The sequence below is a fragment of the Scophthalmus maximus genome, chromosome 4, assembly GCF_022379125.1.
Source record: "Scophthalmus maximus strain ysfricsl-2021 chromosome 4, ASM2237912v1, whole genome shotgun sequence".
Lineage (NCBI taxonomy): Eukaryota > Metazoa > Chordata > Actinopteri > Pleuronectiformes > Scophthalmidae > Scophthalmus > Scophthalmus maximus.
Window position 1 is genome coordinate 13558332 of NC_061518.1, and position 26461 is coordinate 13584792.

At 39.7% G+C, this 26461-nt stretch overlaps 1 protein-coding gene across 2 annotated transcripts; it reads left to right on the forward strand.

The window, feature by feature from the left end:
• Window positions 1–413: 413 nt before the first annotated feature.
• Window positions 414–24682, forward strand: nedd4a (NEDD4 E3 ubiquitin protein ligase a). Of its 2 annotated transcripts, XM_035628055.2 has the most exons (29): window positions 414–765; window positions 2367–2440; window positions 3517–3595; window positions 3711–3749; window positions 3980–4033; window positions 14624–14674; window positions 15079–15140; window positions 15313–15415; window positions 16122–16285; window positions 16370–16487; window positions 17015–17179; window positions 17353–17436; window positions 17591–17710; window positions 17843–18055; window positions 18444–18521; window positions 18652–18706; window positions 18816–18874; window positions 19052–19117; window positions 19292–19521; window positions 19769–19890; window positions 20007–20077; window positions 20325–20420; window positions 20525–20598; window positions 20685–20745; window positions 20832–20891; window positions 20988–21095; window positions 21228–21324; window positions 21624–21696; window positions 22337–24682. In XM_035628055.2, the coding sequence occupies exons 1-29, from the start codon at window positions 721–723 to the stop codon at window positions 22437–22439; spliced, it is 2724 nt and encodes a 907-aa protein (XP_035483948.1). In that variant the 5' UTR covers window positions 414–720; the 3' UTR covers window positions 22440–24682. The 2 variants fall into 2 exon arrangements, with proteins under 2 accessions (XP_035483948.1, XP_035483947.2); XM_035628054.2 differs by lacking the exons at window positions 414–765; window positions 2367–2440; window positions 3517–3595; window positions 3711–3749; window positions 3980–4033 and adding an exon at window positions 8844–10992.
• The last annotated feature ends 1779 nt before the right edge of the window (window positions 24683–26461 follow it).

The window sequence follows — 26461 nt, forward strand, 5'->3', positions numbered from 1 at the left end:
GCTGGTTTCCCCCTGGGTTTCCTAAAGTCTGATTCTGTGACAGGACGCATGAAGCAAGAGGAGGAGGAGGAGGAGAAAGAGGAGGATGAAGAGGAGGAGGAGGAGGAGGAGGGAGAGGAGGATGAAGAGGAGGAGGAGGAAGAGGAGGATGAAGAGGAGGATGAAGAGGAGGAGGGGGAGGAAGAGGAGGAGGAGGAGGAGGGAGAGGAGGATGAAGAGGAAGAGGAGGATGAAGAGGAGGAGGAGGAGGAGGAGGAGGGAGAGGAGGATGAAGAGGAGGAGGAGGAAGAGGAAGATGTAGAGGAGAGGGGGGGGGAGAGGAGAAGGAGGAAGAGGAGGATGAGGAGGAAGAGGAACCCAGAGGAGGATGAGGAGGAAGAAGAAGAACCCAGAGGAGGAGGAACCCAGAGGAGGAAGAGGAGGAGGAGCCCAGAGGAGGAAGAGGAGGAGGAGCCCAGAGGAGGAAGAGGAAGAGGATGGATGCATTGAGTGACGACGGTGTCACAATCACAACTGAGTGCGGTTTACGGCGAGTGAAGGCCCGAGTGTGACCCGCACGGAGGGAGCAACAGAAGAGGAGCAGTGACTGAACACCGGAGGAGACCTCAGTTGGCCGGAGACCTTTTTTTTCCTCGTTTTTCTTCTTGGAGCTGTTGTTGTCGTCGCTCTCTCCCTCTCTCTCTCCGGGAGGAAGAGGAAGAAGAAGGGCGAGGATACACCATGGCTGCACTCTCTCCACAGATCCGAGGACTTCAGTCGGACGAGGTAAACGCATTTTGTTTGTCCAGTCGTTACGAGGCAGCTCGTGTGAGCCCGTCGTTAGCCCGCTGCTAGCAGCGTAGCGCTAACCGCCCAGTGCTTATCTAACTTCACTCGGACGAGGCACTGCAGTCTGTGAGCTCAGAGGGAGACGTTCACTCATGTCAGATCCATGGAGGGTCGCAACTGTGCGTCGGCCAGGAAACACAACGTGCCCCCGAGCCGTTACCGCCTCTGCGTGCGTTGGCCATTTCCCGTCCACACACACACACACGCACACACAAACAGAGACACACACACACACACACGCACACAGACACGCAGACACACACACACACACACACACACACACACACACCCTTGTCTTTCTATAGTTGTGAGGAGACTCACTGACGTAACGCCTTGCCTTGACCTAAATGCTTGACCCCTGACCTTTACCCTGACACTAAAACGTTCTCCCCAACACCAAGTCTACTCTCAACCCTCAAACAGCCCTTTGAAATTGTGAGGATCTGCCAAAATGTCCTCACGTCAAATGTCCTCACAACGATGGTTGGGAACCACAATCAGATCTTACAACCATAGAAAGACAAGTACTCACACAGACACGCACACACTGACAGCGAACAAACTCTGTATTGTGTGTTTGATATCTGTTATCGTCACTGGTCTCCAACCAGAAGACAATATGACCTACATCGAGGGCCCACGCTGTCCCTTCCTCCGAGCTGGTCAGTCGTGTGGCGATTGCACAATGTCACGGTGATTCACGGACTTTACAGTCAGAGCATTCACAGGGTTATGATGGGAAATGTGCCGAGGTGCAAAGTGTTGTCAGGATGTTACATCATGTTTATGAATCGGGGGTCGGCATGTGACAGTGATTCATTTTAATGACAGGAGAACTTGACTGTATCACCAGCCGGACTACAGCCATTAGTTGGTTTATATATAAGTTAATCGGCCAAACGAATGATTGGCTACTACTTTTGATTTTTGAAAAATCAATTTAAGTCATTGTTAAGCACAGCATTTTTATTGTAGCTTCTCAAGATTGAGGATTTAGTGTTTTTCTGTGTCACACATTAAAATGAATTGAATATCAATGAGGTTTTGGACTGTTGCACAGACAAAAACAAGACATTTAAAATTTCACATTGCTGTTTGGTACGTGACAGTGGTCATTTTTCACTATGTTCTGTAATTTTCCTGACAAAATGATGAATAGAAAAAACTAATTGTGAAAACTACCCATAAGAACCACACACAGCCACATGTGACATCTTAAGATTGCTTGATTTGTATGTCAATCAGTCCAAAACTCAAAGATATTTAATAAACTATCTTATCTGACAAAGAGGCAGCACAGTCTCAAATTTGAGATGATTAAATCAGCAAATGTTGGACATTTTTGCTTAAAAACTGTCTGAAACTATGAATTGATTATCCAAATAGATGCTGATTTATTTACTTGCAACCCTAATCAACATGGCATTATCATCCTATATTGTTAGATATGGTTCTAATGTAGATTCCATATGTTGTTATGTTTGTTATTTAAATGTTCATACACTCATTACTATTTCTTTATCTTTTGTTTATTTCAGACTGAATCAAGAATACTAAAAGTGAAGGTCATCGCTGGGATTGGACTGGCCAAAAAAGATATTCTTGGAGCCAGGTTAGATGGTGAAACTTAACACTTACTTGTACTGTTTAACTCTCAAGTAGGGTTTCATTATTGATTGATCTATTGATTACTTTCTGGACTAAACTGACCTCTGAAGTCATCAACTTGGCGGCGTTGGCTCAGGAGGTAGAGTCGCTCGTCCACCAATCAAAGGCTGGCAGTTCCATCCCATCTTCCGCTAGCCCACATGCCTATGGCGGCGCTTGAATGTGTATGAATCAAAGAAAAGAAAAGCGCTGTGTGAATGGGTCAATGTGACTATCCTGTTAAGGTTTGATTGGTCTATATACGACTAGAAAAGTGCTATATAAATACAGTCCATTTACAGTCCATTCAACTGTAAATCCTCATAATTAAAAAGTTGGGTTCATCAAACAATGATTGCTTAATTATCAAAAAGTTGCAGCATGTTTTTTTCTGTCGAATCATTTAATTTATTTATTATTTCTGCTGTATCTTACCTTAATACCATTACTATTTAGTCTATATGATGTTAAAAATAATATCACATATCTGTTGGAATTGAAATATTAAAACTTAAAACAAACCTAAATATATTTGATGAATCAAAAAATAAAAACAACAAAATCCTCACATTTGACAAGATGGAAAAAAAATCCTTGATTTTTCTACTTAAACAATTTTGATGATTATAAGAATTGCCGTTGTTAATTTTTGTCAGTCATGCCATTCAGTTTTTTGCACAAGTCATTCTCTTCCCATGATGTATATGATGGCCATTTCCCATTGATTTACTTCCTTGTCTTTAATAAAGCTGGACAATCAGAACTATTGCATAGAGTGAAGGAAGTAATAGATGTCACAGTGCCTCAAACCAATTTAAAATAACAATTGCAGTCAGCTTTGCAATGACCACAGAGTAGCTGGAACCATCATGTGAATGCAGAGACTGATCTGATCAGACAAAGTGTTTTACTTCCATTAGAAATAAAGTAGAGACTCTTGGCAGAAGAACCACACAAACCACTAATAGAGAGTATAAAGTTAACGGTTAACTGTTTGAATCTATCTAGAGTGATTTCTACCCCGCTCTCTTTTCCTTGCAGTGATCCTTACACTAGACTTTCCCTTTATGACCCTGTCAACGGAGAAATCACAAGTCTTCAGACCAAAACAATAAAAAAGGTCAGTAAGTGAACACCTGCATTTGGGGTTTCACCTGATTTTGACTTTTTACACTTGATTTGGAAATTATTGTTTTTTGATTAAATTTTCATTTCCTGTCTCATGTTACCTGAAGACATTGGACCCAAAATGGAATGAAGAATTCTTTTTCAGAGTAAGTGAAACTTGAAAGTAAATAATATTAAAACATTTTTTAAATGCATATAATTATCTCTTTGAGTAAACATTTTACACGAATACATAGTGTATGTTCCAGGAGATACTTTGTGACTATAAGAGCTAACTATAAAATGATAAAAGTCATGTTGTTGACTGTCGGCATTAGCTTGTCGTTGAGGTCCGGCACATCTGTGATTTGGCTTTACAGTCTGTGTTATGTTTCAGGTTCATCCTATCAAGCATCGTCTGCTGTTGGAGGTATTTGACGAGAACCGCCTGGTAAGTTGTTTAGTTATATTCAACCTTTGTTTTGAATTGATCTACTTCTGTTTTTTTACTCTTCAAAATGTCGGTTCACATGAAGGCTGCAACTAATGATAATGTGATTGTGATGGCATACTTTGCTTCTTAATTTATTTTCTTTTATTAATTGTTTGGTGTCAGACAACAAAGCCCTAGACGACGTCTATAAATAACTTGTTTCCTACAAGTATTGGAAATCAATTTTAAGAGCTTCTTTGCTGTAGAAGTTCATGTCTTAATTGATAGCTGTAATCCAAAACCAGGAAATAGTATCACAAAGCTTTCGGAATTTAAAAGACAGATGTGCACATGCTGTGTATAGTAGCTTTCATCAAATAAGAGCCACAAACAAAATATTATAACAGCAAAACATTTTTGTAACCTAACAGGAATGTGTCACATTTATGTAGATAAGGTGTGTATCCTCCAGTCAGTGCAAGGTTAACTTTGGTTTGTCTGCTTGTGATAGATACAGTTGCCCCTATTTTGCCATAATGTGTCAGCCTTATTATTCAGAGCTGTAAATATGGGCAAATCTGGCTACCTTCAGGACATCCTAATGCCTGTCGCTTACACATGTAGATCGACATTTAAAGAGTTGCATATCACATTGGCGGCTGAATATTATTTACAATAGATAATAGAGATAATGTATGTTGTGATATCTAGCTAATTAGTTTCTGTTGTAACACATGCATAGGGGTCCTGTGTGGAGTAGCAGCTTGGAGGTTGTGTGTTGTAGATCAAGTTATAGGTGGCAGGAGACTGCAATTGATTAACGATGCCAGTGTCTAGTGTTCTATTATTGATTTCACATTTAGTGCCGAGCATTGTTAAAGGTTTTTAGGAGTGTCAGGTTGTAGCATCATATCAGTTGTGCAGCTGACCCAGTTTCATGCTGATCCGATGCTCAGTAGGTCCGGGAACACCTGAGCAGCCCGACCACAGTGACAGCATCGCTGCTGTCGGAGACTGAGCTAACTACAAACACATTTGGGGCCATTCATGCATTTGTCCATGCGTTCAAGTAGATGTGCTCATCTGAACAGTGCATCCAAATGATTGTGGTCAGTGAACGAGCAATAATACTTAAGCGGAAGGAGCCCTTTGAAGGTTATGTCGGGCAGGCTTGATTCTTAAAGCGGAAGTTTCTGGACTAGTTTGCCTTCTCAGGGGCGCAGCAGTTATAACAAGTTTGAGAATATCTTTCAACCTGTCCTACTGTGTATATCTACTCGGTTATTATCGACAGCAAATTAGGCTCCAAGGAGAGACAAGTCAGTGCACAACTTTGTGTCAGACATCCATTTGAAACCATTTGTTTTTAAAGATCCAGTAACAATACACAATCTTCTATATTCCTAGAGATTCTGCACATAACTAACAATGCTGAGCTATGAAAACTAAATTTGATGTGTTGCTGGGGATTTGGCTCAGATTTGATTTTCATTAACAGTCCGTCGGTAGGTCATAGTAAATACAGAAAATACACAAGATGACACATGTACATACAGTGTAGTCCGTATAAAGCTCATTCCTCACTTTGTTTGTAATTTTTGTTAGTTTGGCGGAATGTTTCTAGAATGTCTGATCACATGACAGGTTTACACATGATAAAACAAACCTGGATGTGAATCGGCCTTGTCATGCTCCAGGTAGATTTTGTGTTAAATCTATTGGGTGTGTCAAAACCATGAGTGTGTTTCTGTGTCACTGCTGCTCTGACACAGAGGGGCAAAGCAGGCGGGAACCTTGTTAATCTTTATTGTCTGAGAACAGTACTTGGTCTGATGGCTTGTCCCTTACAATACATGCTGTTCATGTGCTATTCATTATAGAATCATTGATCACAAATTATAAATCGTAATAATTTTTGTGATCTTTCACTAAGTTTCCATTGATCACTGTTTTGTGTCATGTTAACGTACATTAAATTGAGTATGATCCTTCATCTAATGCCACCATCAATTATTTTTTTCTCTCTAATCAAAGAAACATAAAAGTGTGATGGCCAGTTTGCCTTGAAGTTAGTGCATTTATTTTCTACAGAGGTCGCTATTCCATTCCAGACACTTAGTCTCTGCTACACTTAAGAAAGTACATCTAAATTTAGCCAGATACATTTGTAAATGCATAATTTTATCTTCATTTTGCCCTCTGAATTATATTTTTCTCTCCTCTAAACTGAGCTTCTCCCATATGGCCTCCAGGTTGTTTGAATAGGAAAATCCTGGGTTGGTCTTTCAGTGTGTATTGGGCAAAGGGTTTTTGCAAACAATCACCTGAGCCAGCCCAATCTCTGGCAGGTTCAAACAACCTTTAATTAACCCTAACTATCATTTTCAATTTAGCAACATTGCCAAATACACAGCAGAGTTGTTGTCAGTAACCAGGGTTTATGTCGATTTTTGTTAGATAATCCCGCAATTTTAAAATAAGAATTTATCATCTCAGTGCAGCAGCTTCAGAAGCTTGTTAACGTGATGTTCCTGAGCTGCGATGAAACCACTATTTCACACATCATTATTCAGTTGTATATTGTTCTGAAAAACAGAAATATGTAAGTGACAATGTCCTTATTTTGGATTTAGCTGCAGAAACACAGCTGAAGCACAGAGAACGTAGGTGTTACAGGCTGAAACTCAACAGTGTGTGTAACAAAGTCATGAAGTTAACTTACTGTCGTCTCCAACTTTTCCCGCAATCATGCATTTTAAATCCCAATAAAGCTGATTATACATCACAGCTGTTGACATTAATCTGTATTCATACTGACTTTGTCAGACCCATTTCAAAATGATTTGGTGTGCTGGGCTTTCTGTCCCTCACAACATTAGCAGTGATTCATGTTGTTAAGACATTTTCTGTGTGTGTGAAAATACTAATGTGGACGCAAATCATTTTTACACAAAAGCTGCATTTTCAAATTTAGTTTCCTCAATGTATACATATTCTCAGTCTTTGCCAAATTTTCACAAAACATATCACATAAACCTACTTGGTAGATGCTATGAAAGACTCAAATAATGCAACTCTACACTGATATGCTGAACATTGCAGGTTTCTTAAATGCTTATAGTAAAATATGTACACTGCATTTATGCTGAGTTCATTACTTCTGGTTCTTGCTGAGTAGGTTAAATATCTTTGGTGAAGGAAGAGTGAAGGAGGCTCCAAGTTTCACCTTCACAGAATTCAAAATCCAGCAACAGTGTTGTCCTTCCTGGCTTCCTAGTTTTCCGTCCACCATCTGGAGACACTTACATGCGCCACACATACCCACAGATACCAGTGGATGATATTCTCATAATCAGACACATCAAAAACTGAATACAGTACTTTATTAGATGTCCTTTCACCTATCAAATCCCATTAATATGCATCATTGTTGTTTATATCAATGATTTTTTCTGTGTTTAATATTGTGGCATTGGTCACAAATAAATAAAACACTGCTAAATGAATATGTGGCCATCTGACCACCTCTGAATGTGTTAATAGGATTTCAGATGCGTCCTCAGTGTGTCTTGGGTGCATATCTGTACTTGGAGCTGTCCACTTGTGTTTTGATCAGTCAGGACGGATGCTAATGCCACATCTGAACAGGGCCTCTGTGTCACTTACAGACACCACATGAATAGAAAGTATGAAGTTACCATGGTTACTTCTTTTTCAATGAATGGCTAATATGAATTCACATGGGGAGAAAAACATTCATAAATGATAAAGAGCTGTTGTGCAAGATCAAGATTAAGGCCCCATTCAAAGTACAACACAGTAGAAGACATACACATATAGAGTTCCCAAGAGTAAAACTAGATTAAAATACCTAATCCCATGATGCATAGGCAACAGATAGCAAGTAGTGGATAATTTGGTGAGCAGAAAGATAATCATAGAAAAACTCAATGCTACCATGTCAATGATCCTGAAACCTTTGTAATACAGTAAATACTGACAATGTTCCAATGAGGTGCATGTGGTGGGAGATAAAAGATTCTTGTCAATACTTGCTTGGACAGAGATCTGACAAAACACTGGAGCTGTGTCTGAAATCACTTGTTTGTTTACTCATTTACTTCTTTTATATTAGACACTCAAAAGAGCTGTAAATAGAGATTTCAGGCAGATACTCACCATCATCATTTCTGATCATCACTGAAAGCCTTTTAGTCAACTGTATTTATTTATCTTTATTTATTTCTATAAACTGAATTCTATTATTAGATTATTACATAGTGTACATGCCTTCCATACTACTTTTTTGTACCATTGCCAAATAGTTGAGACATTTACACAGAATAGACTTGCTTAGCAAATAGCGATTAATGTTCATTATGTGAATTCACACTAAGTTCTGCCCATGAATTCTAGAAAACATAATACCAAAATACTTTTAACTTAGCCACACTACATTTGTACCTGTTGATTAACAGTCATCCCGTCTTTAATGTCCAATCCCTTCTCTAAGCACACCCCACTGACACAGTTTACTCAGTAATAACATTGAAACATGTTATCTGAAGAGTTTAATAAATATAGTTGGTCCCACAGTGTTTCTCTTGACTTGTCATAATTGTATAGTGTGCGACACTATGCTTATCTTATGAACACCATCAGTTAAAACTGCTTTTGGCTGGATAAGTAACTAATATCCAAAAGATTTCCTGGCAATTTGTCATGTTGGTTTAAAAAAATAAACCTTGAAGTCCACTGCAGCAGTGTTGTGTCCTCCCGTGAATCATTTTTTATTCTGGCTGTGCCTTTTAATACTAAACATACTGAAACTGATTCGTTTGCAGAGTAATGTCCTGAAATAGGTCAGCCTGGCTCAATAGGCAGCCGTTAATAAATGGGACTGTCAACAGCCATGGAGTAGAAATCAGACCGTCACTGACTGTTACATGAGGTGTCATATAACAGGTGTCGTGTCACTGTCAAAGCAATCGCAGTTCTCACTCATTCTTATCTTGTGTGTTTTGTAGTCAGAGAGTGTCACTGATTCAATGGTAGTGGAAACACTGACATTTGCAGTTTACAATCTCCTCCCTGCATATTTTCAGAGGCAATGGGGGATTCAGAATTATTTTGAAAGTCATTGCCTTAATTTCCTGTAATTCAATAGCAGTGGGTAAAAATATTTGTGGGGGGAACAGAGCAGCAGAAACATTAGAAGCAGAGCTGCGGCAGGAAGTAGAGTCTTTAGTCAGTGGCCTGAGGCAGATGTAAAAGTTTTCCACAGGTTCAGATACAACGTAAAGAGCTACCAAGCAGGGGAAACCAACCTTTTTAATTTTTAGTGTAATTTTGTTTTCTGTATAGGGTTTAAGCTCCTTAAAGGGGTTACCCTTTGGGAATGCTCTAGTTTCAAAGGTCATATGTTTGGGTCATGTCTCCAAACAGAACCACTGACCTCCTCTGACTAAAAGCTGAGATCAGCCTGGAGAGGAATGTAGGTTGTCACCAGAGCTATTTTGGCAATGTACAGCCGCTAATGATTGTGATCACAGAGCAGAGCACGGAGCAGTTGCTTTGCTTTCCTTTTTTCCAACCAGCAAGTTTGATCATGCAGCTCTCACTGGCGCTGCAGGGATTAGAGAGTTAAGCGAATGGCACGTCGGCTCCGCTTGCAGTTTGCGTCAAGGAGAAGCAACACGGACCCTCTGTCAGAAAGCCTCAGCAGCCATGGTGAGGAGAGTGGAGACAGCGTGTCAGCTCGTAGCCCAGCAGAGAGTCTGGCGCACAGTTCTGTCCACTTGAAGGTGACTCCTCTGTCACCAGACTGTGCTAATCTACAGCAATACTCTTCAGTTTTCATACCCAGGGTTAACATTGGAGGATGCAATAAGAAGAGCATTCTGCAGATCTCCCTGCAGCCCTGTGGTAAGTTCAGTGGAGAGCTGGACAGCAGTATAGAGGATGGAGACCAGGGAGTTGGTGAAGGAGGACCAGGTATGGGCTCTGATGGAGCTTCAAGCAGCAGCAGCATGGCCAGCGATGCTGGGTACTGTAGCAGCAACAGTATCTTTGAGCCAGAGGCTCCAGAAAAGCACAGGACCACCCAGGAGAGGAGTCTACCCTGCTGTAAGTCCAAGGTCCCACTGAGACGCTGCTCCTCCTTGGTTATATTTCCAAAGAGCCCCTGCAGTACTCCACCTGCCTCCCCAGTAAGTCCCGTGGCTCTACCTGCTCTCCCGCCAGTGAGGTCTCACCAGTCATCTCTTCAGACATCTACCTGTGAATTCTCACAAGATGAGGGGGAAGTGTCTTGCAAAGGGTCCACCACCACGGCAATGATTGGCCATCGTCTCCCAAAAGGAAGCTGTTCAGGTGACTTCAGGGACAACAAACACATGGTGCAATTTAATATTCCTTTACAGGATGAACCAAAATGCAAAATGGAGGACAGGAGTAAAGTAATGGAACTGTCATCAACTCTAGACAGATCGAATCGTCACTCGAGCAGCTTACTTCTACACTTCGCCCAGCAGCAACCAATGATACCCTGCAAGGGAGCTACAACCACAGCTACAGTTAATGTGGAATATCCTGAGGCTCCTAACCCAGCCATACACCCTGTGGGTGAATGTGAACCTCACAAAAAACTGTTTCGAAGTACCTCTGCTTGTTTGTTCACCTCAACTAAACCATCAGAGAAAAACTATAAGATCTGTTCATATGGAAAAAGCCAGGAAAGGGCAAAGGAAAACCACTGTCTACGCGCCATACAAAGGAGCTTTTCCCTGGAGGTGCCTTACGCTAGCACTGGAATTTCATGTCACGTTTTGAATCCAAAACTCAGTAGCCCCTGCTCTCCACATGTGCACATTCATTTATCTCCTTGTTGTCCAACTAAGTTGCCAAGCTCTGTAACTGACGTAAACAAAAACCAGAACGTGAATAATATGCCAGAGAGCCCAGGTAAAAAATCAAAGGTGAGTGTTGAGTTTCTTTTATTGGAAATAATTGTTGGTCACTGACCCTTAGGAATGAGCTTGAAACCCTGAAACGTCACAGTGACTTCAGAGGCAAAACATTTGTTTTCAAGATACATGACAGGCCCTGTCCAGAGGCCCTATGGAGGAACCGAATGGAGTCATATAATGTTGTTTAACTGGTTCAAGTAGATTCCATACTGCCTTGGTTTGACTGCTCAAGTGACATCACATGACTGTCATGAATACAGCAAATAAGAAAATGAATGTTAGCTCTGTGCTAAATCTTGGGCTTATTGCTCTAATAGAAGGTTTAACGTTCAAGACATTGTTTTTCGGACACGTATGCAGTGTATTTTTCAGTGTGGAGTGATATGCTGTGATATTGCTGCTCTCCTTCACCACCATCACCATTCAAATCCCTAAAACTCTGTTTACTCAGGGTCAGCCATTAGGCTCACCACAAGCAAGAGCTACAGTCAGTAACTGAGAAGATGGCTACAGCTAAGTCATGCAATTAACAAGCCCAATGTGGACAAACATTCAGAGGTATTCGGTTACATTACAGTAAACCCATTTGCTTATTAGTGTGTAAAGGAGAAGGAATAGTAGCCCATCTTTCATTTTCTGTCTTTTAGTGTGTGAGCTCGTGCCCAACTTTCGACAAGTTCGCCATTTTTTATATTCTGTTAGCGCTATGAGTAATCGTCTTAAGTATTTACCCAAGTTAATTTTAGTGGTGGGAAAAGCGGTGCCCCTTGCTGATATAAATAAAGTGGCTCTGAAATATTTCCCCTGACTCCAGATAGTCTGGTGGTCTGTAGCACTGCCCAGTCCCGTGGATTCAAATTTAACAGCATGATACTAGAGTAGCGCACAGTCATGCCAGCCATTTGTGGACATGGTGTGTGTGTGTGTGTGTGTGTGTGTGTGTGTGTGTGTGTGTGTGTGTGTGTGTGTGTGTGTGTGTGTGTGTGTGTGTGTGTGTGTGTGTGTGTGTGTGTGTGTGTGTGTGTGTGTGTGTGTGTGTGTGTGTGTGTGTGTGTGTGTGTGTGTGTGTGTGTGTGTGTGTGTGTGTGTGTGTGTGTGTGTGTGTGTGTGTGTGTGTGTGTGTGTGTGTTTTGACGGTCAAGTAATGTAGCCAGGATGGGAGCGTGAGCTTTTCCCAGTAATAGGGTGGTGTGCTCCCTTCCCTACGAGTCCCCCTGCAAGGCAGTGTTTGTGAAATATCAGGCGTCACCCTCCCCCTGCATTTAACAGTTTGTCAAGTAAAAAAGGTCTCCTCCAGTAATTAGCAAGTCTGCTTACTTTTTAAAGATTTACATTTTTAAATCTAGATTATATTATCAGGGCTGCATCAAATAGAACACACCTTTGTTTGCATTTCAGACCATGTCCATTCACAGCCAAGCTGCAGCCGGTATTTTTAATTACTTGAAAGCGGTTGTTGTGAGAAGCTATTGTGGGAATTTATGATGTCACAAAATAATAAGAGTTATAACAGGAGAAACAAGTCATCCCGCCCACACTGGTGCTACGAAATAACAGAAGAGTGGAACCGTCACTGAAACCCAGTTTTGTCATGAAAACTTATAGGCTAAATGTGACATCATTAACTAAATTCAGCAGTAGTACTGTGGCCTCTCTCTAGTTACGCACGCTCTGAGGTTCTTACCCCGTATGTCATGTCGTGAGTTAATGAACAACCATGTGTGACCTCATGACACAAGTCAGGTGAAGATGAATCAGACATCTCTCGGCTGTGTTTTGAACCACCCAAAGGTTTAACTTAATGAAGGCAGAATTTACCTCTTCCTCAAGTCAATGAGCAGACATTGATTTGATTAAGAACTACAATGTATAATTAATGGCTCAAATTGAACAATTGATTAAACCAACCAACAGGTCAAGGATATCAAGTTGCACACGACCTCGGTGACATTATGGCCTGTTATGCACTTTGATTGCTGCCACAGTGATCATGGTCTGGGTGGGTAGCTGTTTTGTCTTGGTCTGAGTCGGAACTCAAATTACCTAAAAAGTGATTACTTTGTTGAGAGACCACTCAACTATTATAAAAAAAAAAAAAAACATGCCCAACACCAAGCTAAACATTTAGGCTTTAAACTGTTTAACAACAGGAATAAAGCCGGCAGTCAGCAAAAACATGACCCCTTTCTTTCCTTTTGGTCTTATGGAACTGTCAAGTTTAGACTTTTATCTTCCGAATAACATTAGCTGTGTAGCCCTTCAGAAGTTTAGGTTTCACAAGCTGCAGTCCACCTGTCAAAAGCAGTTTGTTGTCGCGGAGATAAGATGATATCCCTGAGCTTGCTCCACAGATACAAAAACATGCGTCTGTAGCTGTTTGCCACAGCCTCATACAGTATATAGTCAGCACTGCTTAATGCCACATGCTAAACTCAGTCACATGAACTGTCAGGGATACTCTGAATATACATTAACCACAGTTCTCTCCAAAGCATGAATTTAAGCTTGGTCTCACCTCACACTGTGGTTTTGAACATCGTACTGATACGTCCTCAAAGATCAGTATTTTTATTTTTTTTGATTAATTGCATGGTTAAAACAGCAAGCATTTTTTCGTTCTAGTTTCTCAGCTGAGAGGATTTGCTGCCTTTCTTTGCTGTGACGTGATAGTAAATTGGAAATTTTAAGGCTCGAGGCTCTTGTTTGGACCAATAACCAACTCAATAACCTAATCTAGAAATTTGGAAACTGCATTTTGTCATTTTTCACCATTTTCTGACAACATCTTGTTCAACTGATAAATTAATTAGCCAAAAAAAGCTGCACATAATTCAGTAATGGAAGTAGTTGTTATTTGTAGTCAACGTCTTTGCACACTTGTGATTTCCATTTTATACAGCTGTAAAAGCGTGTAGTGAAATATATTTTGTTCATACTCGTCAGTGCTGGTTAACCTGGACTCAACCGTTTTTCTTGGTTGCATTATATGAAACACAAGGACAACGGGGGCCTCCGTCTATATGTGTGCACATAAACACTATAGCGCTTAGACAGTCTGACCTGCCGGGGTGTTAATTTGGTCACAAAGCTGGCTCCCACAGCGCAGCGTTCTTAGCCTTCAGCCGTCTGCCTTCGGGGCTGTAATGGCTGCGATGAAGTCATGCAGTGAACGCGTGAAGTGTTCAAAGCGAAGACAAATTATCTGACAAATGCTACATTATTTTGGTCGCGGCCTCTCGCAATAACAGTGCGACCATTCATCGTGAGATGATAAACACTTTCCTATTCAGGCTACATGCTAAATATATATGGAAATAGGTCAAAGTCATATGACTCATTGTTTCAAGTGGGAAAATGGTTCAGTGTTCGCACTGAGCATAAGAGATATTTTCTGTCAATTCTTATGATTAAAAATAGCACTGAAGAGAACTGGCTTGTGACGAAAGATGCTTAATATGTCTATATATTATATATGTCTAGTTATGACATTGTCAGATGCACTGTCAAGATATTGCTGTGGTTCTCCAAAGTCAAAAGATGACTTGGTAACAGAATAGATCTCTGGGCCAGTCCTGTGTCTGTGTGTGCTAGTAAATATTGTCACCATCCTGACAAGTGTATGACTTTCTCTCTTCGTCAGACACGTGATGACTTTCTGGGACAGGTGGACGTCCCCTTAAATCAGATACCGGTGAGTCCTTGGTAGCAGGAAATCCTTGTTCTTTTCATATAAATGTCTATGATGCGTTTGTGCTTATGTGAGTTTAGCATGTTTTGCTTTTGCTGTAGCTGTTCATGTACAACCCTTCGACCTCAATTTCACCCGTGTCACCATATAAACATGTACACCCTTATCCGTGTGTCTGTTCCACATCATTGTCTATAGTTTTGGAAACAAGTGTCTGTAATGTTTATGTTACATTCATTTATGTTTTATTATAAATACAACACCCACAAATTAGCCGCCATGGTAAACTGTCACCACTGTTTCATGTTATCTTTAAATATACTTTATTATACAATGCTAAGCAGTAGATTTGTTTATGCAGCTTGAAGAATTAAAGTTTTCCTTTTCTTGTTCTGTTTCTTTCACAGACAGAAAATCCTAATACAGAAAGGCCATACACATTCAAGGATTTTCTGCTTCACCCACGGAGGTCAGCTTGATTTCATGGTTATTTCGTCTTTTCCACTTTTACATTCAATTTTTACATATGTTTATTTGCAGGAGAAATTACAGGCTTAAGTTAATATTTCATTTTTAAACATTCCTGATAGCGTTTATTTCTTGTTTGTTTAAAAAAAAGTATTCCTCTGTTTGTCACGCAGCCACAAGTCCAGAGTCAAAGGTCATCTACGTCTCAAAATGACCTACCTGCCAAAAAACTCTGGTTCAGAAGAGGAAACAGCAGATCAGTCCGAGGACATGGATGTAAGTTTTTGTTCAGCAACAAGATACTGTATTTCCTGTGATATTCACAAATATCACAAACCTCTTGCAAGTTTTTAATTAGTTCATAGATTTTAGTTCCCAGTCATTCTGACTTTCTACTCACCAAAAATAAACAGTTTTTACTGTTGTTGTAAATGTACCCCAAATATGTTTTTTATTTTTTTACTTGTACGTTTGTTCTTGTTTATTATCTCTTTTGAATCAGTTACAGCAGGTAGAGTCACTGTGACTGGAGACTGAATATACACTATATGAATATATACATTAAGTTCTACAATTCTCTGCAAGTTTTTTAACTGAAATCTTGAAATCATCTAAACACATTTATAACATATGTATTAAACTACAACCCTGGGTTATTTAGATGGGGGGGAAATCCTATGGAAAACCCATCCATAACCTAGGCATTGTCATAGTTTTAACCCCTGACAACATTTTAAACAATTGAAAAGTTAAAGTAAGTCATGTGATGTCTTTAGAGCATGCATGTGTCCATGGTCTTTGTACAATATGCTGTTCATGTCTTAAGAATGAGTTTTAGTCATATCAGAGCTCTTGTCCTCCTAGCAAGTGGAATTTATTCTAGTTGACAAGTTTCTTTGGTTTATGCAGTTAAATAGCTGCTGATATTGTCTCCGTCCAGCCTGTGCCGCCCATTTTGAAACTCTCTGTTTATGATGTGCAGCCTGGTTGGGAGCTGCTGGAGGCACAGGACATGTCAGGGCCCAGACAAAGCCAGCTGCTGCCTGCTCTGCCCCCTGGCTGGGAGGAGCGGCAAGACAATCTGGGAAGAATCTACTTTGTCAACCATGAGAGTAGAACCACACAGTGGCACCGACCCACATTGCAGTAGGACTTCTCCCATCTTCCCAGCAAAGCTACAAAACCTTCTCAGTTGGTGCAGCACTGATTCTGTGTGTCTATCCTCAACAGGGACAGTGATTTGGAGATGAGCAGAAGACACAACACTAATGCAGACGTCGAGCATGCGTTAAATACTCGCAGACAGATCTCAGACCATGATGAAAATGCCACACGAGAGTCTCCTGAGGTACTTTTAACACATTTTAATCAACATGCCTTTTACTTTGTCTTGCATTACCAACCTGTATCTTTCCATTGTGTTTAGATGAAAAGTATTATATGGTTAAAGTTAATTCAGAGTAAAGGTTCACTATCACTGTGTGTTAAAAATTAAAATCTCACTGTGCACTACCTGCTCAGCATCAAATAGCTTACAGACACATTTATCTGGTGAACGTAGTGGAGCATTTAGCAGCTAAAGAATGAGATATTTCCCTCAATAGTTGGCAGAGACCAAAAACAAAGCTAAAAGAGAATGAATATTAGACTCCAGCACAATAAGATTATCACACAACCTGACAGGTTTGTCACTCAGGTGAGTGGGTGAGAGATGGGGAAGTCTCTCCTGGTAGTTACTCTATGTAGATGTCATTTTGCAGCTAGGTGTAGGTGCAGCTTGCACTGCATACTTAAACTGAGTAATTTGGCAGAGTTGCTGTCGTTACATTTCACCTTGGATCTGCCTCCCAAAGTCTCTTCTCACTCATTTTCTAGAGCTGGGAGATCATTACAGAGGACGAGTCCACCTTGTACCACAGCAACAACCAGCTCGCGTCACCTCCACCCCAGATGCCTGCGGAGTTCCTCTCGATTTCTGGCGAGCTGAGAAATATGCAGGTTTCAGGGGCCACAGCTGGCGAGCAGCGCACCTCCCACACGGTGAGTCATGTTGTGTGCAGCATACGGTTCTGGTTACTGAAGGTCAGAGGAGGACAGACTTGTGATCAGATTAATATGAACCATGAGGAAAGAGGGAGAGAAGGTGGAAAGTACATATGCATTAATGGCCAAGTGATGATTATTGTCTTTTACATTCTTCCCCTCTGCTGCAGGATCACGCAAGTATTTCAAGCCATTCCAGTCTCAGAGGAAGTTCCCACACTTCAACTGGAGAGGAACATCCTGTTAATCCTCTGGTGAGTATTTTACTCTTTTTACTTTTCTACATACAGTGTTGCTGTCATGGCAGGTTCTTAGACTCTCTGCAAGAATTCCAACATCAAAAACATATAATATTATGTCTATGTCTACTTTAATTGATCACTATTCAATTTTTATGCCATTTAACAGCTAATTCCAACCTCTGCTGAGCTGCCTCCAGGCTGGGAGGAGAAGCGGGACAGTAAAGGAAGACGCTACTATATCAACCACAACAGTCGAGCCACAACATGGACACGACCCCTCATTCAGGTTCACATTTAATCTGATGCATACTGACACTTGGCATTACAATTTTTATACCCGAAGCTGATAAAATTATGAGCTTTTTGTTTAATTTTTGTGTCCTTGATTGATGTAGAACCTAATTCCTGTATTTATCAGAAAACCTCAGAGGCGGCAGCAGCACCACCGAGTGGTTCAGGTTCATCCCAAAGCCCCACACCGTCCCAATCGACCATATCCCCCGAGGTGTCCCCACAGCACACCCCAAGCCCAGAGGCCACATCAGGATTCTTGCCGGCTGGTTGGGAAGTTCGTAGTGCTCCCAATGGAAGACCCTTTTTCATTGACCACAACACAAAGACGACTAGCTGGGTAAGAACGCAGCAGACAAGAGGGTTTCTGGTGTACCTTTGTGTCCAAGTGGTGACAACCCACAGTGCAGTTCTTCTGATAGCCACTAGAGGCTGGACTCAAGATCATCTATAGCAGTGATCCTCACTATTTTTTCCAAGTGAGCCGCACTAGCAGAATAAAGTCAGCAGGCGAGCCACCACAAAAATAATATCCCCTGCAGCCTCACATTCAGTATCTGCCGAATTTGTTATCACACAACATACAATATGCAATACAAGCATAGCCACTCCCATACTAATAATTAAAAAATTCAGAAATGTGATTGATGACAGTATCAATAACACTTCTTCTTGTGTAAGCATTTCCTGTTTGACTGAAATGCACCCTCTCGTTTTCCTATGAACAGGAAGATCCCAGGCTGAAGATTCCTGTGAACATGAGGAAACGACCCTCGCTCGACCCTGCTGATCTCGGCCCTTTGCCGGTATGTTCATCAGTTACAGAAAATCAGTGACCAATCAACTGAAAAGCATTCATCATCATTAAGCTTTAGATCTCAGGTAAGATACATAGAGGGCACTTTAATGTGTCTTCCCTTATTTTCTGCATTCTAGCCTGGTTGGGAGGAGAGAGTCCACTCTGATGGGAGGATATTCTACATAGATCACAGTGCGTGTGACATTTAGTTCTAAAAAAACAAAAACAAATCTTGGCGTCATACAATAATAATTGTGTTACCTTTATTAATGAATGTCCTCGGATGTATTTTATTGCTCAGACACCAGGGCCACACAATGGGATGACCCCAGATTACAGAACTCGGCTATAACTGGACCAGTGAGTATAGATTGTATTTGACTGATAATTCTTCAGTGATATGATATTAGCGTACAATAAAAAACAATTCTGTCTTCATAGCTTACATTTTTCCAGTAGATATTCATCATTGACCACAGTGTAGGTCATAAAGTTAGGATGGATTTTCTTGCCATTGAACGTGGTTCTTGTTTACAGGCTGTGCCTTATTCCAGAGATTATAAACAGAAGTACGACTACTTCCGGAAGAAGATGAAGAAACCGGTGAGATTCTTAAAAATTACAGCTGTTGTTTAGGAGACTATGAACTTTGTTCATTCCATTTTTTTTTATTTATATAACGGGTCTTGCTTTAACCTCTGATTTAAGTATTTCTCTCACTTTCAAAGTGCTTTTTATTTAACCTTTGGGGTGATTGTAAAACTCTTTTTGATATAGGCTGACATCCCAAATCGCTTTGAGATGAAGCTGAGACGAAACGCCGTGCTGGAGGACTCATACCGACGCATCCTCTCAGTTAAGAGGGCAGACCTGCTGAAGGCTCGACTGTGGGTCGAGTTTGAGGGAGAAAAAGGACTGGACTATGGAGGCGTGGCCAGGGAGTGGTTCTTCCTCATGTCCAAGGAGATGTTCAACCCGTACTACGGACTGTTTGAGTATTCTGCCACGTGAGTCCAAAGTCTCTAACAGTCTTTTACTTTTGGTATCTGAGTTGTATTGTTTTGTATTTTATTAATATGTTTGTCGCCTTGCTGTAAAGAAAATGGGGGGGGGAATCATTAAATATATGTATGTATATGTATGTATATATATATATATATATATATATTTAGGGAGTGACTGGTTGGCTATTAACAAACAACAAAGCACATTGGAAGTGGTATTGTGTTATTTAAGATGAGATTTTTCTTCCAGGGACAACTATACGCTGCAGATTAACCCCAACTCAGGTTTATGTAACGAGGACCACCTGTCCTACTTCAAATTCATCGGCCGTGTGGCAGGCATGGCTGTTTATCATGGAAAACTGCTGGATGGTGAGGTTTTTTATTTATTTATTTTCATAAATGTTGTTCACAAATTTTAAAGGGCATCAGTGACAAAGTCAAAAAGTTTTTAAAGGTCCTGATCTCTTTATTGTTGTCTTCAAAAGCTTTTTTCATCCGGCCTTTCTACAAGATGATGCTGCAGAAGCCAATCACCCTCCAGGACATGGAGTCAGTTGTGAGTGTCACCTTTTTTCAGTACAAAATAATGGGGATGGCAACTTGTATCAGGATCCTGAAATAACAAATGATCTGGATCATTTTTATTTTTAACATATTTCTCTTATTTCATCACTATTTAAAACTCTTAAAATTTTTAATTAGAAGTAGCTTTAGTTGTTTTTATCCATTAAGTATTATCTGGGATATTTTATTCACTTCTTTTCACAGTTTAATTATTATTACTGTTATTATTTTATTTTCAGGACAGTGAATATTTCAACTCCTTGATGTGGATTTTGGAGAATGACCCAACAGACTTGGATTTGAGGTTCACCATTGATGAAGAGCTGTTTGGACAGGTTTGCTTAACGTATTATCTTTGCTTCAACAACTTTAACTTTGTGATAATAAGTGTGATAATAAGGGGTTTTCTGGATATTGCCATATCCCATTCTGTGTTTAGACTCACCAACATGAACTGAAGTTGGGTGGCGCTGAGATTGTCATCACTAATGAAAACAAAAAGGAATACATTCAGTAAGTAACAGAGCCCCTCCCCTTTTATCATCTTTGAACTGTGTAATTTTGGTTGGATACTAATCTGCTTTTTTGTGTTTTGACAGTCTTGTGATGCAGTGGAGGTTTGTGAACCGGATACAGAAGCAGATGACTGCATTCAAAGAGGTACCCATTTATTTGATGTAACATAATGAGCATCTTTACAAGCTGGAAAAGACTTTGAATAATAATTGCACATTTTTGTGTTTTAGGGATTCTTTGAGCTGGTACCACAAGATCTGATCAAGATCTTTGATGAGAATGAGCTCGAGGTAAGTTTTTGGTTTCTGGTGTGCTGAAATAAATAGATAGATAGATCATTCTTGAAATATGAATAATGATCTATATCTGCCTTTTTCCCTCCACAGTTGCTCATGTGTGGTCTCGGAGATGTGGATGTGAACGACTGGAGAGAGAATACCAAGTACAAGAACAGCTATTGCTCCAACCACGTAGTTATCCAGTGGTTTTGGAAAGTAAGACAACTTTCTGTGCCTAAGGCCAATAAGTTGGAGCTGAGTGGCATGGACTTGCCTGTGTTTTTCCTTCCTTTAAGAAGAGCTTTGCATTATTTACCTATTCGTATGTTTTCTGTTGTGTTGTTATAGACGGTGCTGCTGATGGATGCAGAAAAGCGTATCAGGCTCTTACAGTTTGTGACAGGAACGTCCAGGGTCCCAATGAATGGCTTTGCTGAACTCTACGGTGAGCTGATCTATTGTATTTTGTATTACTACCAACTGTGATGTTGTCTGTCTTTTTATCTACATCGTCCACTCAACTTACCACGTATCCACTAAGAACAAATAATTATTTTCAACCAGTCTTTTGTGTCCAAATGAGCGACTATCTTTGCCTCATTGTCCATTGAGCGTCACATTTCGCTCTCTGTTCTGTAAACACAGGTGGTTTCAACTTTGTTGTTGTTTTTTTTCTTTTTAATTAATTCCAAATGACATTATGTTGTATGTGTTTGTCTGATGTTTGATGGTTTTATTTTGCAGGGTCTAACGGACCACAGCTGTTCACAATTGAGCAGTGGGGAACACGTGATAAACTCCCTCGAGCCCACACATGGTAAGTACTTTACTGTGAGTTTTTCCCCTGTATTATCTAACAGTTGTTCAGACCATCTTTAAAATTCACTCAAAGTGCCATCGGACAGTTTTTTAAAGGCCAAAAGCAGAATGTGACAAAAAAGTCACAACCCGGAATAACATTTACAATTATTATGTTGCGGTAATGCATCTACAATGTAGAGAACCCCCACTATCTCGGCAAAGTCTTGTTTTTTTTACTTGTGTGCACAAGATCAGTATCTTGTGGGGCTTTCAGGGGCTTGAGAAGGAGAAATGATACAGCAACATCACTGTTCTTGTACATCAGCCCTGATTAACACATGACATTGAACAAGAATGCACTCTTCTCTTATGAGCTCACTCCCGCCGCAAGTATTGTGTTGCCCTGTTAAAGACTAACTGAAAAAAAAGGACAAGTACAAAATAATAGTTAGTTAATCACAGTGGGTTGAAGCTTGATACAGTCACAGCTGGCATTTGAAAACTGACAAAAAGCATCAGCCTCAGTTCTTAAGTGAATTGTGAAAAACTAAAATGAAATTTGATGTTCATTCCTGCATATGCGCGTTTTTATGACACCTGCCTGGATGTGATTTTAACCTTGATTCACTCCCTGTGTTAACATTCCTCTCCTGAAGCTTCAACCGGCTGGACCTTCCTCCTTATGAGTCCTTTGAGGAACTGAGGGAGAAACTTCACATTGCCATCGAGAATGCACAAGGCTTTGATGGGGTGGATTAATGCGAGTGTAGTAAATGAGCTGAAGTGACATTTGGTGCCATCAGAGAATATGCCAAGCAGCATGACGCGGTGATGTTGATTAGAGAAACAAGCTGTGCATCAGACTCGGGTCTTAACCTACCGGCTGTGTGACGGATGAAGGACAGTCACACAACCCTCACTTTGGTCCTCTGTTTGGTCACGTGCTGAAAAGACTTTAGATCTGGAGAGACCGAGGAATTTAATCACTCAGCGCCTTGTAATGTTTACAAATTAGAATTTTATTATCATTATTATTTTTTTAATTGTAAGTTGCTCAAAAGTGTATTCACTTCTATTTGTTCTGCAAAATTATTCAATATTTAAAGAACCTGCTTCCGCGAATGAAATGTAACAGAGATTAATGTGAATGTAAAGCTTAAAAACATCTTACTTTGAAAAACATTTTATGTTCAGCTACTCACATCAGGTAACTGTGAGACTTAATGTAGTTACATTGCTTCTCTTGGAAAACCATTAACGTGTCCCACTCACAACATGACTACGAACATGTCGGGGTGTAAATTGGACCATGGGTTAGAAAAGTCAAGAACACTCTGTTGAAGTTGCCAAGTTAAGGTTGATTTAAGAGAGAATAGTGTAACTACTTCATGTATGAATTAGACTCACAGACCATGTCTCCTAAATTACACTGAATTGAACAGTCCAAAATCCCTTTAAACATGAAATTGGCTCGGCTGTAAGAAAATGTCACACAGACGATTCAAAATCAAAATATCAAGGCAACAACGATGTTATCCCAGACGTATATAAAGATTTAAACAAGAAAACATAAATATGAATTGGTATTTAAACTTAAATAAAACAAGAATTCAATCAAATTTTATACGTAATGATCAATTTTTCATTCCAGTATATTAGAAACACTGATGCAGGACACAAAAATGTGAGCACCTCATAAGCATTTGTAGCACAAAGAGTGCAGATTAAGTCTGAGTGATTATGCTTATACAAAGTGTATTGATATATCAGCTAAGCTCTATAGTAGTGATGTACTTATACCAGGACCAGTAAAAGGCTAAACTAAATATACTGTAGTTCGTATCTGTGTAGTCCACAGATAAGAAGAAGTGACTACATGCAGTGTTAGACTGTGCTGAAATACTATGCATAATTGTACATACTGACATAACGATTGAATATCACTTGATTTTTTTGTTACTTAGATAAATATATTGTACATACAAATATAACTTTGCCTTATAGAAAACTGTCAAAGCATTTGTTGTTAATACTGTTGAAGTAAAAAAAACAAAGGTTATTGGTGCACCTCTACATAATGCATCTTCAGGATAAGTAATGCTTATATTTACTGGGCAGTGGCTTACAGAAATCTTCTCCGACAGACTGTATGTTAAACACGTTTTGTCTTCTTTTGTCAGTGAGCGATATAGTTTTGTTTTCTTCTACTTGTCATGGGTGTCTAACTGCAGCACAGTGCTCTGTTTTCAAGAGTACAACTTTAAAATTTGTTTTGTTGGTTGTCAAAATGTGTACAGATTATTTTCAAAATGTGTAATCACTTGTAATACCTTTGTAAGAAAGTAACTGTTCATAATCAGTCATTTTAACATATTCTGAGTGGTAAAACACGTGTTTACACTGCCTGCCATGTTTACGGGTTGTTGATAAAGGAAGGTAGCATGGGCTGGTTCTTGTCTCTGACTACACAGTTTTATACTTATGCTTTTATAAAGTGAAGCACTTTGTTAATTTCATGAGTCTTACTTCTAAACTGTCTGAATCTTAGCCAATCGGTCACCTGCAGACTGCTTAAGCCACTCTTTAAAAACACAATCCTATGCTTCAAGTGCACATTTGTTTAAATGTTTACATGTGAACATTGCTAAAAATAATCACATTCTACTCTTTCACTGATTTAAAGTCAAATACCGAGGCCTTCGTTTGTTATATACTGTAGACTTTGATTGTGTTTATTGATGTTGTAATCTCTAAACTGAAGTACTGTTATATATGTATTGTTCTCTACTGAATATTAAATAGATCAACACTTTATTTCTGATAAATCAAATTTTGTTATGATAGAAATTAATTACAACACCTATAAGTGCATTACAACGACATACATGCAACATATTTACAACAACTGGTGAAAGGGTCAAAGCTGTCAAATCCCAAGTTGATGACCTATAGCACACAAAAATGAATCTAAATATAATTGATGAATAAACAATTAAAAACAATTCTCCACTGTCTTCGTGTCTAATTTTTTTCTGATGTGTATTTGTTTGTTTTGTTCTCCACTGATTAGAAGCACTTCTTCCAACAAAAGAAAAGAAAAACCATTCTCTTATAGTGACTTTTGGTTCTTGTAAGCTGCATGTAGACATTGAAATAAAGTAATCTATTGTCTCAGAGGTGTTTGTCAGCAGCTATAACATGTCCTGAGGGAAAGAGCTGGTGTATATACAGATGATGAAAGATGAATAAAACAGTTGTGGTTTCGTGTTGTTTTGGACAACTAATGATTTGGTCATGTTTGGTAATGATATTGGTAATAGGGGATCTGTTACTTTCACATAGACAACAAGATATACAGATCTTTTGACACAAGGGAGTTAAATATTTTTTAAGTTGTGTCGGTAACTTCACTGTGTGAAAACCTGCAGATGTGAATCTAAACTCTTAAGCATGTGTACTCTGTAGGAGAACAAAAGGCTGGTCATGTGGGGAAATCTATGAGGTAGAATAGTCGTCCAGCTTTGTAGTATCATGCTGTATATTGGACAATTTGAGGTTCTGGCTGTAGCCTCGAGTGTTTCAGTGTGAGACGTCCAGGACATACTTAAACGTCACTTTAGTTATGCAAAGATTGAATTCATTACAGTTACGGTTATTTTATCCAAAGAGTCAGACCAGCTGGTATATTAGTTGTAGTAGTAGCTGTGATGTGGGTAAGAATGTACAGCATATGACCGTAGAGAACGGAAGAAGAGACTAAAATATTTTGTTCATTTTATTTTCTTTTTCTTTTATCTACACTAAATGACTGCGTGTTTGAAGAAGGTTGTTTTTCATTTTGCTTGTCTTGAAAGGGGCAATTACTATTTCAGCATTTTCTTTTAAAATGTGATTTTGATGACTGTGGAGACTTCTGAGTCTGGCTTCTGGAGCATGCGTTTGTGTCACAAAATTCTCAAAACTAAGCTTATCTGTGACCAACATTGTATCAAACAATGCAAACCTGTAAATGCTTTTTGTTAGTACTTCATAGAATTTAAGATATTTTGTTTTTGAACATTGATTCTGATGACTTGTTTCCAGTATTCTTTGAATTATGAATTAATTCAACAGATGTAATGTATCTATATGATCAAACCATCTGATTAAACCATATTCATGTCAACTTCTATGTATCTATGTAGTTCTTAATTGCTCCAGCTGGGGGAGATGAAACACAACATTCTTCCCGAGGGGCATCAACTAACATTTAAAACTTCCGAAAAGCAAAACTGGGTTTGTTTGTTTTTGTTTTTTGTTTTTCAGAATATATTGACAGCTAACATCAAATCTTCTCTTTGAATTCTACTTATTTTTTAACATCCCACTGTGGATGTTCTTTCTTGGTTTTCATTGTGGGACTTACTATGAACTATATTTCATGGCATAACAGATCTGAGCTCACAGTCCTGACTATTTAGCTGAGGCTTATTTAGCTGTAGTCGCATATTTCATTTTTCCCGTGTGCTTACTGACCTACAGTGCCGGCTGTTCTTTCATATGTATTCTTAACAGGAGCAGTGGGTGGAAAAGACTCTGTGGTTGGAGCCTTTTGCCTTTTGTGTGACTCAGATGAACAGCCCAAATTTCTCTGAAGCCCCCCCCCCCCCCCCTCTTGTTGTGGCACTAAATCCCCCTTCCCTCCACACAGGTCAGTAGAAAGGTCACACACAATTCAGGCCGGCCTTTTGGACACTTCTGGGGGTCAGTGGGGATGGGCATGTGTGGTAGCAGGAAAACAT